Source organism: Carassius carassius, chromosome 12 (genome assembly GCF_963082965.1).
Source record: "Carassius carassius chromosome 12, fCarCar2.1, whole genome shotgun sequence".
Classification (NCBI taxonomy): Eukaryota; Metazoa; Chordata; class Actinopteri; order Cypriniformes; family Cyprinidae; genus Carassius; species Carassius carassius.
Genome location: NC_081766.1, coordinates 30,099,974 through 30,118,526, shown reverse-complemented (window position 1 = coordinate 30,118,526; position 18,553 = coordinate 30,099,974). Strand labels below are relative to the sequence as shown.

At 39.2% G+C, this 18,553-nt stretch overlaps 1 protein-coding gene across 1 annotated transcript in view; it reads left to right on the top strand.

Annotated features, from left to right (window-relative positions):
- LOC132154298 (BMP/retinoic acid-inducible neural-specific protein 3-like) overlaps positions 1-17,826 on the top strand; it is a 37,555-nt gene extending 19,729 nt beyond the window's left edge. Inside the window, exons 5-8 of the mRNA XM_059562851.1 lie at positions 9,243-9,348; positions 9,592-9,828; positions 14,782-15,004; positions 16,670-17,826. Of these exons, the coding sequence (XP_059418834.1) occupies positions 9,243-9,348; positions 9,592-9,828; positions 14,782-15,004; positions 16,670-17,786 (1,683 nt within the window). The 3' untranslated portion in view covers positions 17,787-17,826. The remainder of the gene's footprint in view (positions 1-9,242; positions 9,349-9,591; positions 9,829-14,781; positions 15,005-16,669) is intronic.
- The last annotated feature ends 727 nt before the right edge of the window (positions 17,827-18,553 follow it).

Genomic DNA, 18,553 nt, shown 5'->3' with positions numbered 1-18,553 from the left:
ATAAAAAAAATCTGATGACTTACAGCGATAACCATGGCAATAAAGGGGACATAAAGCATAAGACTGTATGTCAAAATACATCTGTGCATAAAGTCTTGGAGTCTAAAAACAAACGTATAGACCTGACACTTGTTTAGGGTGGATGATAGAGCTGTTTTAATGAAGAAGACACATGTAAAATAAAAAAAAATAAAAAAAACAAACAAACACAAATTAAGAAAGCTTATACATTATATAGGTATATAAATATACAGTTTGAAAATACAAATACTCAACACAACCAAATACAGAAACGTGTTGCAAATAGCACAGACCACAACAATGAATCACTGTTTATACTGTCAGTGTGCGATTTTGACTTGATTTTAACCATTACTTAAGCAATACAGAATTTACTGATGTATAAATAAACTTAAAACTCACTTTTAAGTTCAGCTGTGACAACTCCACTGTCACTTTTTGGGCTCCCATTTAAAACCCGTTGTGCGTATTTTTGTTACGGTTATGCTATTTGCAGTGTGTTTCTGTATTTGTTTGTGTTATAAGTATTTGCAGTGCGTTTCTGTCTTTGCTTGCATTATGTTTTATTATAAATATGTGTGTTTTTGTGACATATCAGGACACAACTTTGTATAATGACATGGGTATGACACAGGTATTACAAGGAGAGGGTGACTTATGAGGACATAACCCATGTCCCCATTTTTCAAAACGCTTATAAACCATACAGAATGAGTTTTTTTTTTTTTTTTGAGAAAGTAAAAATGCACAAAGTTTCCTGTGAGGGTTAGGGTTAAGTGTAGGGTTGGTGTAGGGCCATAGAATATACAGTTGTACAGTATAAAAACCGTTACACCTATGGGATGTCCCCACTTTTCACAGAAACAAACGTGTGTGTGTTTGCATTATGAGTATGTTTGGTTGCAGTGAGTATTTTCAGTGCATTTTAATTAATTTAGAATTTTGCATTTAGAGAATTTCCAGTACATGTTTTGTCATACTGATGGTGTTTTCTTAATTAGCTGGTGTTTTTTGCATGTGTTATCTTCAGTTGCAGTGTGTTGAACTCTCTCGGCCACCGTACTTGTTCCTAAATATGTAATGCATTTCTTTCTTCTTCATGTGTTTGTTTGTTCTTAAAATAACTTGCTCAGGCATTGTAGCAACCACAACTTCTTTTAGGGAAAAAAAATTAAATAAAATGATTTTCGTATATTTTTATATTTAATATTTTTGTATCGCTTAGCCCTTGTAATATATCAGTTATACACAGTCTTAATCAGATAATATTAAATAATAAAATGTGGAAGAACACACATCTACTAATTACTTTTTCCATGCTCTAGTGAATCATGAGAAATATGTGGTTAGTCAAACCAGAGGTGGACATTTTTCTCCTGATCAAATCATCCTGGGGTCAAATCCCACATTAGTACATATTAACACATTAGTCTGTCTTAGCTTCATTTTAATTAGTGCTCTTACTGATTGTCTAATGCTGGGTACACACCAAAAGATAATCGGGCTGATTTTGGGCCGATTTCCCCCTTCCGACAATCCTATCTATGTCCCGATTATCTTGATGGTTCTTCAGATTATTTTATCAGAATTTCCCTTGGTGTGAGGTGTGTTAAGAGTGTCCGAACCTGATCGGAAGGACGTCGGAGCAGCCCCCATCGCGAATCAGAAATATTCAACTGTGGCGAGTGGGGCGGGGCCGAGGGACGTGGGAACAAGGAGTGAGGCCGGCAATGATTGGGCAAATCAGTGGCACCTGCGGCCCACCGCCGGTCTCGAGTCCCACGTAGGAGATGGAAGGATATAAAACTGTAGCGACGACAGTGAAGGACGAGAGAGGACCAGGCCTGGGCTTTTAGTTGTGTTTTTATTTTGTGCGCGTCAGTCGCCGTGAGGGGCTGACGCGCTGTTTTGTCTTTAATTTGTATTATTAAAATGTCCTTTGATTGTCCGCCGGCTCCCGCCTCCTTCTTCCGGATGAATAGGAAGTTTAAATGCATTACAGTGGTGCCGAAACCCGGGAGAAGGAGGGACGCGCTGCTGAAGATCCCTCGCCACTGTGGGGAATCCGCGGTGCCTCAGAGCAGGCGAGGAGGATGCCGCCATGGACGCTCGAGGCGGTGGGCTGGAGCGAGTTGCCGGGGACGGGTGAGCTCGCTGCCGACTGCCCGCTATCTGGAGGGGCGGCTGCCGTCCGTGAGGGAGCTGAGGAGTCGGCGCCATTCGCCAGAGAGCCGGAGCCTGCTACCGTCCGCCTGAACGGGGAGGAGCAGGGAACGGGGGACTCCTGCCGGCTGCCCAAAACCGGAGGAGCCGTCGCCGTCCACCGGGCAATGATTGGGCAAATCAGTGGCACCTGCGGCCCACCACCGGTCTCGAGTCCCACGTAGGAGATGGAAGGATATAGAACTGGAGCGACGACAGTGAAGGATGAGAGAGGACTAGGCCTGGGCTTTTAGTTGTGTTTTTATTTTGTGCGCGTCAGTCGCCGTGAGGGGCTGACGCGCTGTTTTGTCTTTAATTTGTATTATTAAAATGTCCTTTGATTGTCCGCCGGCTCCCGCCTCCTTCTTCCGGATGAATAGGAAGTTTTAATGCATTACATCAATGTTTAATATTTCCGATCAGAAATCCTGATGTGTGGGGGGAACCCCGAGGACAAACGCGCACATGCTCTGGAGACAATATCCAATCAGAAAGCGAGATGATGGAAGACAGAAGCAGTCATGGCACAGCACAAAGTGAAATTGATGTGGACAGCAGAGATGGAGGATCAGCTTGTTGATTTGTGGCAACAGCACGAATGTTTATACAACATGTCATGTACAAAATAATTTCAAACACTATCATTGTAATTTCTTCCTGCATATCGTCCACCATGCTTGTTCTGAAGTCTCGCGAGATTTTTCAAGATTTCCTGTGTTCACAGTCGAGACTGGTTGAAAATCTGTTTGCGTGTGGTGTGCTGTCTTTGTCACATCAAGGCACACTACACACTATAGGAGCAAATCAGTTAAATCTAGGATTTTTTTATCCTCAGGTATGTGATTTATCACATTTTGAAAATCTTATAAGATGTAAAAAATCTTTTGGTGCGTACCCAGCATTATTTGACATCAGATCATCAGAGGACTCATGCACTAATCATGCACTAGCTGTACATAACAATGAGCCAGATTTTTTAACAGCTCGTGCCGGTGTAAACCCTCTTTTGGCATTAAAAAACTACTATCAGGATTTACTACAGAGGAGTGAAAAATTAGGGATGAAAAGGCATGAACACAGGTATTTAACTTTATTGATTTTGCATTAGTAGGAGTTTCTCTTTCAGACAGAGGAGAGCATTGAATCCACGTTATTTACTAATGTTTGCGCTAGTCAGTTTATTGGTACAGTATTTAGGTCATTACAGTGAGATTGGACTTTACCCATTTAGATATTTATAAGAAACTGAAAAAAGCACAAATGTCAGGGCATGACAAAACTTCTCCAGGCCCCAAAAATACCCTTAGACTCCAGAGGGTTAACGTCTATAAAGTTTCTTAACCCATTCTGCACTTGACATAACTGAGATAGTGGCTAATTTGCTCTGTCTTGGTAGATGGAATTGGTCATTATGGAAATCATCTGGGTGCGTTTTTTTTTTTCTTTCATTTGTCCATTGTCAGTATATCAACTGCAGAAATTTACACTTTCATCAGCACTTTTATGGGATTGCAATTTCATGCTAATTTGCCCTGCTTAGTAAATCCAGCCCTTAATGTTACAATTTGACAAAATGCAGTAAACTCATCTGTTCAACATAGTCAGAAATTGAAACAATTTGTAACTTCATTCTTAACATACAGTATAAAGACGAGGACCTGTAGTTTCAGTCCATTCTGTAATTGCCTCACTAAGACATTTAGATTTCTTTGACAGAAAATCGATCAACCAAAGATGGGAACCTTAAAGTTTTGTTTTTTCTTTCTTTTTTTAATTCTTGTAATTCTTGTATTGTTCCATGTCAAAAGTATGGTGGCTGAGAGAGCTTAACAGGCTGCAATTTAAGAAAACACATGCAAATTGAAAAAACACCAGCAAATGAAGAAAACATCTTCATTAGTTTGACAACACTAGTGTTGCAAATCATCACAACACATGCATTTAATGAAACGCGCTGCAAATCCTCACAACACATGCATATAACGATACGCGCTGCAAATCCTCACAACACATGCATATAAAGAAACGCGCTGCAAATCCTCACAACACATGCATATAACGATACGCGCTGCAAATCCTCACAACACATGCATATAAAGAAACGCGCTGCAAATCCTCACAACACATGCATATAACGAAACGCGCTGCAAATCCTCACAGCACATGCACATTGCGAGACTAAACTTTGAAACCTTAAACTGAATACAATTTATGTAATTGTTTAACCATTTTGTAATATTTTGCTGTGCGATTTTCTTCTATCCAAAGACTGACAATACAACCATAGATACACAAAAGCACAGCATAAAATTACAAATCACATCAATTTTATTTGTTTGATGTACTACATATCTTTAAAATCCAGATGTTTGCAAGGAGCATATCCAAATTCAGCCCTTTATCAATCAATCTTCATCTTCATTCTCAGCAACAGCGACTGTCACAGTCAAAGCCTGCACTCGTTATGATTCGAATTTGAAAATAGCGCCAGTGCGCCACCATCGACAAACGTCACGACATGGTTTATGGCACTGATATCGAACGCTCATTGGTTCTCATCTAATTCGTCACAGATTGCGACATGCCGTGTTTCAGTTAATAGACATTTGAAATCAGTACTGCGCCAGTACACCTTCACGGAGAGAAGACAGATTCATAATTTCACGGATTAATAAATTAAATTCTGCTCTGTACCCTATAAAAACGATTACCTCCAGAGAGGACTGCAACTGGAACTCATTATTATTTATAATAATTATTTTATTATAATAACTTTTGATATTTTCGAAAAAATAAATGATTAACGTTACGTTTGTTTGTCTGTTATTCGTTTATTTATAACAGTAACGTTATGTAGTTTTAAGAAATGGTTATGGGTAGGTTTAGGGGTAGGTGTAGGATTAACATTAGTGGCTCAAAATAAAGTTTTAATGTTATATTTTTACTAAAATTGTCATTTTCTTACAAATTTCTGTCCATTATGTTTTATTCTTTTAACATTCTGTATAAAATGGGAAGGTTTAGGAGCGGGTGGGGTTTAGGGATCTTACATTTATCAAAAAAATTATAAAAAGGGAAAATATACATAAGTATTAAACAAATTAATCAGATAAGCATTGAAAAGCAGCTTCATGAGCAAATTTTAATGGATAACTGACTGGTCAGAGAACACATTCTATCAGTACGTGTTTGAGGTTGTTTTTATGTAAATTTAGATATGTATCGAACCTGTAATTACGTCCAGATAATACCTAAACGACACTGTAAATATTTAAAGGCACATACGTATTGGACAGTTTTAATTTACGTCTAAATATGTACGTTTTGATTTTGAGATCAGGCTGTAAATTCAATAGAAACAGTGTCACAATTCAGATAAAATATTTTTCTTGAAAGACTCATATCCTGCAAAAGTCTCTAAATTGGAGTTCAAGTCAAGTCTCACATCAACATCTTTGTAATTTAAGACAGGAAAACTGGAAATTATGTGAATTTACATTAGGTTTATGCGTACAACCACAGGCAATACGAGCAAACGCCTTCCTCTTGCATAAAATATTAATGCCTTGGAGGTGAGTTCATTATTCAATGCGCAGTTATCAGCAGCATAACCTCGCGCCTGTGGCGTTCATGATAGACTCCACACTGATCTCATTTGCTCAGGCTTTGTTCAAAGCATCAGTGCCAAGTACAGCCTTTAAATATAAATCCATACTTAAACCACTCAAGTGCTTCAGATTCGAATGACCCAAGGTTTCCTTTGAAGAATTCTCAAAAAGTCATCAGTAAAGCAGCGACTTAATCCCAGGCAGCAGTTTTACATCCAAAAGCCTTTTCGAACTCTGTCCTGCCACATTCAGTCATTCACAATCTCAGCCAGGCGAACCGTTTTGGGGTCTGAGCCCGTTTGCTAAGAGGATCCCAGGCTAAGTTGCTATTAATGAGGACAAAGCGCCTTTCTGCGTTAGTCACAACATGCATCACGGTGATGGATCAGCCTGGCTCTTCCATTTAGATACCTTTCTGCATTGACTAATTCAACTCATTAGTTGCATCTAGCATGAAGTGGGCTCTGAGGCAAGAAAACAGATGTATGGAAGATGCATTATAAGGTTAAATGGAGCTAGTGGGGTGATTCTTCAGTGTTAGTCTTATGGAGAAGCAGGTGAGGGAGGACTGTATTCAAAGAGTATTTGAGAGCATAAATTAGAGGTTTGATTGTGATGCACTGCTGCTGAATCTCTCTGCCTCATTAGTTTAGCTGGGTGTTCGGTTGAGTCGCAGATGGCATCAGTAACTGACCTCAGCGGTGGTTTGAACAATTATCTGTCTCTACACTAATTAATGGTGTTAAATGTGTTTTGAAAAATAATTATGTGCATGTGTGCAATAATAGGTTTTAATGTTATAGATTATTTATTATCAGGTGGAGATTTCTTGCTGTTTGTATTGGCTTTTAATTTTTACATTGACCATAAAAGTAGGGATGAAATACTCGCTCTGCATGTTTGGAGTGTTTGGAGAGAGACATTAAGCACAGTCGCATTATTAAAAGTTTTTTTTTTACTTTTCAGTAAAGCAGAAAAGATAAGGCCAAAGAACATTAACCTTCACATGAACTCACGATGCTTCTTTCTGGCACCTAAATTAAATTTGACCACAGGATGCCATCGTTTAGATACCGAAAATCAATTTTTGCTACTAAAGTGTCTCTGAGTTCGCCGGGGGAAAAATATGGTTTTGGTGTTGTTTTCCCAGTGTCTGGCTGAATGTTGTCATCTGATGTCAATCAGTGCTTTTAAAGGAACAGTTCACAATTTTTTTTTAATTCAGCCATTATTTAGTCACCTTCATATTGTTCCAAGGGTCAGTGATGTGACGCTTTGATAGCTACATTAATAATAATAGTAATAAAATAATAATAAAAATACAATTGTAATTTAAAATGAGCAATTTATACATACAGTGACATCAGTGACATTTTCTATTAGGGATGTAAGGATTGTGGTTGCGAGCCGGTTGAAAATCGATATGTGACGATTAAAATCGGTTGAGATGCTAAATAAATCACAATTCAATTAGGGGAAGGAGTTTATATGAATGTATGTCTGAGGGGAACTTACTGTCCTTTCAAGGTATTTTTTTCTTTTCCTCTTGCCTCTGTATAATGCATATTAAAGTTCATAAGTGCAGCGCTGCTTTGTCTACAGCGGAAACCAAGGAAACGCTTTAAGCGCCACCTGCTGGCAGACAGTGAATATGCGTCTCATTCAGCTCATCTGCTGTTTCTGTTTCATGCTGATATTTTTTATGCATAATTTCACAAAACTGAAGTTAAACCATTCTGTTTTTGCTTCAAATTTTGAAACTATAAAATGTGATTTGGATTAAAAACTGCTCATAATGCATGTATGCAGCATCTTTGCTTTGATCGTGATTTAAATACAGGTGCATCTCAATAAGTTAGAATGTTGTGGAAAAGTTCATTTATTTCAGTAATTCAATTCAAATTGTGAAACTCATGTATTAAATAAATTCAATGCACACAGACTGAAGTAGATTAAGTCTTTGGTTCTTTTAATTTAGATGATTTTGATGATTCTCAACAAATTAGAATACTTCATGAGCCCAATAAAAAACATTTTGGGCCTGGCAAAATTATATCATGACTGTACAGGTCAAAGTCAATAAGTCTCTGAAATATCAGATAATTTTATTTTTATGACCTTTTTACCTTTTGCACATCAGTTTGTAAAATATCATGTTGTTAAAATCCCTTCAAAATGTATACTAATTAATTGTTTATAAATTAATAATTCATATTCAACAATATCTCCTCCATATTGACAATTAACAACAAACCTTCTGTTTCTATCTTTTACTAGGTCCTGAAAACAATACTGTATTTCTCAGTGTTTTCTTTGATGTGCAATTAGATGCAGAGTGCAACAACAGGCCTATTGTGTTTTTGGCCTTTGACAGGGACAATGAGCTGGCTCGTACCTCAGAGAGATGTTTTAGGATTTAATGAATTGCCCTCCAGCAGCATTAACAGAAGCTTAAGAGTCTGCTGCGGGTGTAATGAAGTTGTGATTTTTCTCTTTTTGTCTCTCTCACAATCTGCTGATTCTTGCCCTTGACTTCATGCCATCTGAATACTTTTTATAGCTTTTTTTTTCATAAATGATAAACTACCTCAGCTTTTGAATTATTTTGCTGGATAAAATCCATAATGTTATGCCACAGCAGAATACAGATATGAACAGTGCTCGCTGGACTGCACAAAGATGCAAAGATAATAAAATGTTAATTAAATACAGTGGTGTTAACCTAATTAGTTTCATGATGAATTAGGACCAGATACAACCAACTCCTGCATCATTACACAAACAGAAGTAGGCCTACATAGTTGTTGTTGCAGTTGCAAAGGTAAAAAAGTGCTGACTTTTTTTGTTGTTGTTTTGGGAGCGGGCTAAACTTTTTAAAATAAAGTAATTTAGATAATGTTTTAAAAGGTGAATGAATGCAGCAAGACTATTACGGAAATATAAAAATATATATGAGGGAAATAAGGAATTTTGGTAAAAATTGTAATTCCAGTGCTGAAAAAGCAAGTAATTAAATAAATATCCTGTAATCATTACTTCAGTGTCACATGAACCTTCAGAAATCGTTCTATTTTATTTTAGTTTTTTAATAATTTTTTCAGGATTTGATGAATTAAAAGCTAAAAAGCACACTCTTTAAGTCAGTGTGTTATTTAGTATTTGTTGGTTTGTTTGTGAAATTTACTAGCAATTTCTGAGTGAAAATCCCTGAATCTGAGTGTAGGATCCCAGTGTCAAACTCAATTCCCGGAGGACCGGAGGGCTTCGACCCTCCAGGAATTGAGTTTGACATCCCTGGTTTATGGTTACATTGACAATGACTCACCCAGTGGTCAGGTGTGTTTGAGATTTACCAGTCACTTTAATTAATTTATTAGACAAAGACGTAATTGCTGTTGTCTCTCTCTCCAGGTAACAGAGACCAGGACTGGTCCTTTGGGCTGCAGTAACTATGACAACCTCGACTCTGTCAGCTCTGTTCTGGTTCACAGCCAGGAGAACAAAGTTCAGTTGCAAGGTAGAGAGATAGACATTCCCACACTTACTACTTCCGACACTACAGTAATTCTAAAATGTTTTCCAGAGGATGTGTTTGTGTGATGAGCCATGGTAGCTACACGATCAAAGCCTTGATGCTGCCGTTGTCTATAATTAGCCTGCTAATTATATACAAATCTTGAATGTTGATAGTTGACTGTGCTTGCTGTACTGGATAAGTGGAGGCATGTGTGGTCTATCTCACACTTCTGTATTTCTACAGGACTTCAAGCTATTCTGCCTAGTTATTTAAAGAGCAACTTCATTCAGGCTGCCTTAGGCTACATAGGCTGCAATGCTGAAGGCCAATTTGTGTGCAAAGACAATGACTGCTGGTGCCAATGCAGTAAGGAGTTTCCACAGTGTAACTGCCCTGAGGCTGATATCCATTCCCAGGAAAACTACCTGGAGCGCATGAGGGTGGCCTGGAAGCAGGAGAACCAAGAATTTCAAGAGTCAGGTGCCAAAACTTTTTGTGTTTCTCTTTTTCTTGTGGGACATTTTCGTCCCCATTAGGCTGCTAGCTTGCTTAACTAGTTTAACCAGCAACCAACTTTACTAAACACATCCTCATTGACCAATTATTCTCTTATATAAAGGGTTTATTTTGCAATACTAACTAGCTGACTGTACATTTTTCTGCTCGTTACACATCTACCAGTGTTGTTATGAAGTAAAGCTAACAATTGTAATTTTTTAAATCCAAAAATTGTAATAATAAAATAATTACAAATTTATATATAATTGAGGAAGACTTAAATGGAGATTAGAAATGTTGCTTTGGCAACTGGCTAAAATAAAGTAAATGTAAGTGACTGCAAATTAATTACAAATTTAATTATTTATATTACAAAAAAAAAACAATTTAAAAGCTAAATAGAAATATTTGTTAAAAAATTACAAGAGCACAAAAAAAAAATCATTTTTTTTTTACTGAAATTTAAATAAAAACTAAATATAAAAACTAAAGCTCATTTAAGATATTAATCAAAATAGCACTGATGGCTTCTCATGAAAATAAATAAATATTGATTTGATTTAAGTTGAATCATTTATAAATCTAAATATTTATATAAATTATTTGCCAATTATAATTGTGTTATTTCACCTATATGTTATCTTTAGTCCACTAGGAAATACATACTTTATTACATTGTACAATCGACCTACATTACAAAAATAGATATTGTTAGTAACTTCACAAACAATTACAAATAAAGAGCAAGCAAAACATTTAATTAAATATAAAATTCTGAAGTAAAAAACTGAAATTGATTTTTCTTGTAAAAACGTACTCGAGTAATCTGTTTTATTTACAAGTTAAAAAAATATATATATTTTTTAGACTAAATAAATAAATAATAATTACATTTTCATTCATGTTTCATTCATGTTTATTTAGAATGGAAAAGAGACCAAAAATATGTACAGGAATGCTGTTAATGAGATGTGGGCAGCATAGCTGGTTGTGGTGTATTTTTTTATTTAGTTCCCATTCAAGGGAACTTCGAACTGCTTCTTCTAGGGGCCGCTATGGGGAACACCTCTTCGTGACCCGTGTCTGAAGCATACATTGAATAAACACCAACGGGTTGGCCGGCGACAGCCTCTGATGTCACTACAATATGTCATTCTCTTCTTCGTCTTCATTGACTGTTTTGTTTAAAGCGTGCATCTGAGAAACGACCACAGTAAGAGCGATCTGTCTCTGTTTATCATGTTATCCACTAGCAGGGCCTTTTGACAGTGTGTACATCCGTGTCTGCGTTATTTAACACCTGATGACACACACATTCTTTGCGTCTCTTGTTTGGGCGAAGAGCACGCACGCGATGTCCTTGAGGGGGCGATCTGCGTTTTTTGATTAAAAAGCTCCGCTCTCGTCTGTCTCTCTTTTCGAGGAAAGAGGGACAGCCATCTGCTTCCCGCGGTTCAGGCCCCGCCACTGCTGAGGCACCGAGGAAAGTGAGCTTGTGGAAATCGCAAGTGGATCTCGCTGAGGAGTTTAGAGAGGGACTTTCCCTTTCGCGCTCTTCAGCGCCAGACGAGAGTAAACTTCAGGAGGAAGATGTGTTGTCATTAACACTTTCTGATACTGAAGTTAGTGCTCTGCTGGGTTCTGCCCAGGAAGAGCAGGATATGTCTGAGGGTGGTGAAGAAGCTGAGGCTGAGGCTTAGCCTTTTCAATCCTCCTGCCCTGCGTATGTGGAGCTGTTCAAGGTTATGGATCGTTCCACGGCAAAGTTGGACTTGCCATTGAACCGTGCCAGCAAAGTGACGCCGCAAGGTCGCCTTGACAAGCTTTATTTGTCTGACCATAGCCCTCCAGCCCAGATGAACCTTCCATTCTTGCCTTATTTACATGCAGAAGTCGAAAAAGAATGGAAGAGACCATTTTCTTCTCGCATCCATCGGTTTCAGCATACGAGTTATGACAATATCGAGGCGATGTGCGAAAACGGCTATGAGGGGATGCCTCCTGTAGAAGAGACGCTGGCTAGCTATCTCTCTGTGGGGGAAACATTCTCTCTTAAACCTCCCTCTTTGCCATCTAAGCCATTACAGGATACATCCGCTTAAATGGCAGAGCATACGCAGCAGCAGGTCAGGCTGTGGCTTCGTTGCACACGATGGCAGTGCTTCAGGTTTATCAAGCTGATCTGTTGAAGGACCTGGATAAAGGCGAGGGCCTTTCAGCTGACCAGGTAGCCAAGCTGCACCGCACCACAGACCTCTCTCTCCGTGCTACCAAGCAGGCCACCTCCGCCACGGGTAGGTCTATGGCGGCCATGGTGGTAACAGAGAGACATCTGTGGGTGAACCTGGCAGACATCGAGAGGAAAGAAAGGGGCTTTCTTCTCGATGCTCCGGCCTTCCAAACTTTTCAGTAACTCCGTCGAGATGGTGGTCGAGAAGTTCAGGGAGGCAAGGGCGTGCTCAACTGCCCTTTAATCCTTCATTCCATGAAGGTCCAGGTCCGAGCCCAAACAACATAGGGGTCTTGGACCGTCTCGATCTGAGGATCAAAGATGGGTGCAGAAGGCTAGGGTCACGGCTCACTCTCCTGCCCCACCTACAGGCAGGGTTAAGAGGAATCGTGGGTCACGAGGAGATAAGCAGGACCTTAGGGATGTGATTCAGATGAGGCAGCGTTCTCGTCCGAATCAGAGCGATACCTAGGTAGCTACTCATTCCTTTTGGGTGTTTTTAACTTCTGCTTTTATCTTTCCCTGCCTAATTCCCCTGTAACCACCAGCTCTCCACCTGGGTTAGGTAGGAAAATTCTCAAATAACAGTCTCCTATGCTGGACCTATGATGTTTTTGGCTGGTTCTATGTTCATAGCAACCACCTTACTGATGGCCAAGATCACAGGCTTCTGCGGGAGCCTCGCTGATCATCAGACCTGGCACAGCATTGCAGGGAATTTCATGGATGTCCGGCCAGGTCACCCTGAGGGGCCTCCTTGCTGCTTAGTTGTGCTGTCGAATCCAGTGGGAAGTGGAGGTAGTAGTTACGGAAGTTTTCCTGTATATACTGCCTCGGGTGATGCTCTCCTCGCCAGAGGTTTGCAAAATATTAGCTTGCCTCTCCCTTGCGGTCCAGCGCCTCTGCGAGGCTTAGGAACTTGTAAGTACACACGCTAAGCTCTGTGCACTTTCTAAAATCCACGTAAGTGGTAAGTGTGCATGCACACTTTTCTGAAATCCTGTACAGTAAGGGTTACGCGCCAGCTTCATTCCCTTTTCGAGATGGTTAGGCCTTGGTTCCTTGGGCTCCATTCAGCCAGCATGTATTTGTTGTACATTTCAAGCATTGCTTCCCTCATCGTTAGGGGCAATCTGGGCGATTCTCGTGGTAGTTTAGCAGCACTCCCCTTTTCCAGGAAGGTTTGCCTATGAGTGCGCTACTCTGGATCCAGAGTTCTCCTCTCATATGAGACTGAGTTCTCTGTTTTTTACCCAGAGTACTCCACATATTGTTTGAGATGCACGATTCCATCTGTGAGCTGCTCGATCAGAGTGCCATGGGAGCCCCTCCTTAGAACATTATTTGAAAATCCATGTCATGGTAAGTCTGCACGAGAAGTCTTTGCACACTTTCTGAAATCCACACTGTAGTAAGTTCGCACACTAGTGTCTCTGCGTTCTTTCTAAAATTCTATATAGTAAGGGCTTCGCGCGGTTGCTTCATGCCCTTTCTTGAGTTGGTAAAAGCCCCGTTCATCTTGGGCGCCACTCCATTTATGTATCCTCGGATACCTATCTAAACAGGTTGTTGCTACTAGGGATCTGTTGAGACGGCTCCTTCAGCAAGCTTATGCGGAAGCAAGCAGTAGCCCCTGTGTGACAGGCAAGACCTTATATAAATACTGGGTTCTTAGCCGTATCCCTTTAAAGGAATCCTTCCTGATTCCAAGCCTTTAGTTCTTCCACGGGCCGATGCCCTAACAAATAACTGGGTATGTAGCTTAGGCCTTTGGCCATAAGGGATAATGTCATGAACTGCCGTCTAAACGTCCCAGGGGCAACTCCTATGGAAATGGTAGAGTTGGTACTTAGTGTTTGCCATGATTCTGGCCTGAACTCCCCTCAGCATGGCGGCGTGGGTATACTGTTCCCCATAGCGACCCCTAGGGACGCAGTTCGAAGTTCCTTTGAAAGGGAACGTCTCAGGTTACGAATGTAACCATGGTTCCCTGAGTAGGGAACAAGACACTGCGTCCTTTAGCTCCCTGCCATGCTTCGGATGCAAGCTTTAGATGAAAAAGTGAATGACATATTCTCCGGACGCTTATTTATAGCTTATTCTAGTGATGTCAGAGGCTGTCGCCGGCTAACTCATTGGTGTTTTTTCAATGTATGCTTCAGACATGGGTCACGACGAGGTGTTTGCCATAGCGCACCCTAGAGGACTCAGTGTCTTGTTCCCTACTCAGGGAACCATGGTTACATTCATAACCTGAGACATTTTTCTTTGTGTTTTCCACTGCTCTTTTTTTCTGGATATTATATTATATTATATTATATTATATTATATTATATTATATTATATTATATTATATTATATTATATTATATTATATTATATTATATTATATTATATTATGTGTCATTTCACCAATATGGTATGGTTAAGATGTGTGTCATATTTTGACAATAATAACATTGACAATTGTGTGCAAGACAGTCTCACACCCTGTCCAGACCCTGTCATATAGGACATACAAACAAGTATTACTTTTTTATATATTTATTTAAGATGAACAGTTAGTATTCAACTAATCTGAAACCAATTATGGTGCGTGTATGCTAATGCTAAGAGGTTAGGTCCTAGTATGGGTCTTTTACTGACAACTATTTTTTGAAAATCTTCAGAAAAAATTGTGTTAATTCAGATCTACTTTTTCATCAGATGAGTTCCAGAACTTCTTGGGTAAATTACCAACACAGAGCGCTCTAAATTCTTCAAGAATCCAGCAGTTGTGGAGGACAGACAGTGCTCTACAGCAACGCTACAGGCAGCTAGAGAGTCGTATTAGCCTCCTGCTCTCCAAGACCCGACAAACTGCTAACAAGCTCTTCAGCCTCAGCAAGAGATGCCGCACACAGCCCAAAATAGTGTCTCTAAGGGAGAGGTAAATCATATTTATAGGCACACATTAAACCTGTGAATCCGAATATTTTTATTTAATTATGCAAGCTATGCAAATTAAGATACATGAAAGGCTGCAAAGTTTAAGTCTATAAGGAATTCTGAATGTTTGTGCATCATTAAACAGCAAAAGTTTGAGGTTTACAGGATTTGAGTTGAAATTGTATGATTTTCCATGCAGTCTCACAGTAAAGAAATGTCACAAGATTCAGTTAATCTCTCAGTTTTTTCTTGTAGATAGCGATGAAATTGAAAGGACAGTAAATGACAAATGATGACAGAATTCATTTCAATGATTTTATTCCTTCTGTGGAACACAGTAGATATTTTGAAAAGTTTAGTTTACCAAATTAGCTTAATTTTATTTCTGTCTATCTTTCGGTGAACATGGCCTGATTTGAGGCTTATCGCAAACAATTTTTTGTCAAAAATCCTCTATTGTGTGGTGTCATTAGGATCATTTAACTGCTCCCAATCGCGATCCCCAAACTCTATTCATAAATATCAAACATTAGATATTTACGACTGTTGATGGGGCTGCCTCTGACGTGATACATTGATAGCCAATGAGACTGAGCAAACGTCACCTACCAGATGCTTCTTGAAACTTAGCAGGCACAAACATGCCATGGAAGTAGAGTACTGAGAAAGAACTATATTATTATTATTATTTTTCTATTTAGTTTTTCACTGTACAACAGAACGCTCATCAGGAAAGCTAGCTGACAAGGTTGACTGTGTTTTTCTTCTCTAGTCATTGTAAAATTGTTCCTACAATCAACAAATGTGTGGTCTCACTGTCTGGTGGAATCATCCAGTTTGCGCATTCAGAGGACTAAAAGGCTAAAAATCAGTTGAAACTGTCATGTCTGTGGTCTCCAATGGCTTTCAAATTGGTTAGGATTTGAAAATCATCTAGTGTGTCCCAGGCCTTAAACTGCTTTGGAATGATATTTACTGTGAAAAGCATTATGTAAATACATTTTAATTGAAAATATCTCTTCAATTTCATAAAACAAAGTCAGTATTTTCCAGATATTTTAATAATCTATTTCGGCTTCATGAAAATGACACAAAAATAGCCAGTTATTTAATTTTGCAAACAACATTTGTCTTTATATTATACATATTAAAAATAGATCTGTCTTTACATTTTAGAAAAGGGAGTCTTTCATATTAGGGGTACTTGGCATCAGAAAGTTTTATTTAATGAATTCATGACATGTAAATTACACAAAATTAAAATCTCTAAAGTCTTTTGAGCTTTGAAAGGGTAACCTCTGAGCAATACAGTTTTCCTCTGGGATGATTATTACACTACTGAAAAGCGCTATTGTTTAGCCAAGCCCGATCTCCAAGCGGGTGAAAAAGACTAATGAGTAATCTATTGTTTAACCACCCACTACAGCCTCTGAGGCTACTGTTGCACTAATGGATTACTTTTGCCCTAACAGTGCTTTCAAAGGCAGATATTAGCAGAGCTCAAGGTTAAAAACCAATTAGTTCTGTTGCTTAAATAAAACTGTTTATTGACAGACACTGGTTGTTGCAAATCACTGCCTTATGAAACCAGCAATTATTTGCATACATTACAAGCTATAAAATCTTGTTTAGTCTTGTTTTCTCACTCTTTTTATTGTTTTCACAGGCCATTGAACTACTGGCTACAGTTCACTTTGTCCATCCTGTACTGCAGTGAGAATAACCAACTGGGGTTTTACACAGAGGAATTACAGACTTGCGCATGTCCATATGGAAGCCCCTCGTGCCAAGGTGTCATCCCGTGCGAGGTGGGTGACAGCCACCGTTGCTCTTCCTGCTCGGTGGACAACCTCACCCGCTGCTCCAGCTGCAACCCAGGTTATGTTCTCAGTCATGGAATTTGTAAATATGCCGTACCCAACCCTACAGACCACTACCTGGGCTTTGAAACCGACCTACAAGACCTGGAGCTACGCTACCTACTGCAACACAGAGACAGCCGCATCACTGCAAACGCAATCTTCGTCAGCAACGACGTTCGCCTCAACATTTGGTTTGACCCATCTTGGAGAAAGAGGATGCTGCTTACTCTAAAGAGCAACAAGTTCAAATCCAATCGCATCCATATGCTCCTGGGCATCTCGCTGCAGATCTGCATGACCAAGAACTCCACCTTGGAGCCTGTGCTGTCCGTCTACGTCAACCCTTTTGGCGGTAGCCATTCAGAAAGCTGGACCATGCCCATTAATCAAAATAGCTACCCGGACTGGGAAAAAAACAAGCTGGACATTCCTTTGGATTGCTTCAACTGGACCTTGACTTTGGGAAACCGGTGGAAGAGCTTTTTTGAGACTGTTCACTTCTACCTGAGGAGCCGCATTCAGACCGAGTCCTCACAGGGGAACGATACGGTCTACTTCGAGCCTCTGGAGGATACGGATGCCACTCAGAACTTTGGATATATGAAGATCAACAGCATGCAGCTGTATGGTTATAGCATGCACTTCGATCCCGAGGCTATCCAGGATCTGATCCTGCAGTTGGACTATCCGTACACTCAGGGATCTCAAGACTCTGCTCTGCTGCAGCTAATGGAGATCCGATATCGGGTCAATAGACTGTCGCCTCCTGGACCACTGCCATTAGATCTGTTCTCCTGCCTACTTCGACATAGACTCAAACTGTCCAGCTCCGAGGTACAGAGAATACTCACCACACTGCAGATTTTTAGTGCCAAACAGCCGTTCTACAAAGAGTACGAAGCTGCAAAACTTTGTAGTTAGAAAGCAAACCAATTTATTTTTGCCATTGATGTTTTGCTTTTTTCGCTGAGAAGTTAATTTTAACTGAAAATTCCTTTATGGGGGGAGGGGGAGGGGCACTGTTTTGTGCTGTGTGATATGAAGTCATTACTGTTCAATGTTTGATGTCTTTGGTTCAAATGGTAGTTAAGATGAAACAAAATTTTGCACAATTGTATCAATTTTGCCATGTTTGAATTAATTAAAATAGACAAAAAAGACGTAGTTTAAGAAACCAAACTTTTTGTTATGTTTTTGTAGCACACTCAATTGCAGTTGGCTGGATCTCAACTGTGCAATGGAACATTTTAAAACGTTATTTATTTAATATAAAGCAGAAAACTTTCCATTCACATTATTTAGAAAAGTGAACCCAATGTAACTCCTCAAGAACATGTCACGGTCATATTTTACCCCAAAATAAAAGTTATACATACATACATAAATAATGTACAAGCATATATTATACACTTCCATTAAAAAGTGGGGTTGGTGAGATTACTTTTATTCAGCAAGGATGCATTTATTTGATCAAAAGTGATTGTAAAGTCATTTATAATGTTACAAAAGATTTATATTTCAAATAAATGTTGTTGTTGTTGTTGTTTTATCTTTTGGTCCATCAAATAAATATTTACGTAAAACATACATACATACATACATACATAAATAAATAAATAAGCACCAACTGTTTTCACCGAAAGTTTCAAATTGGCATATTAGTAGGATTTCCTAAGGATCATATGACA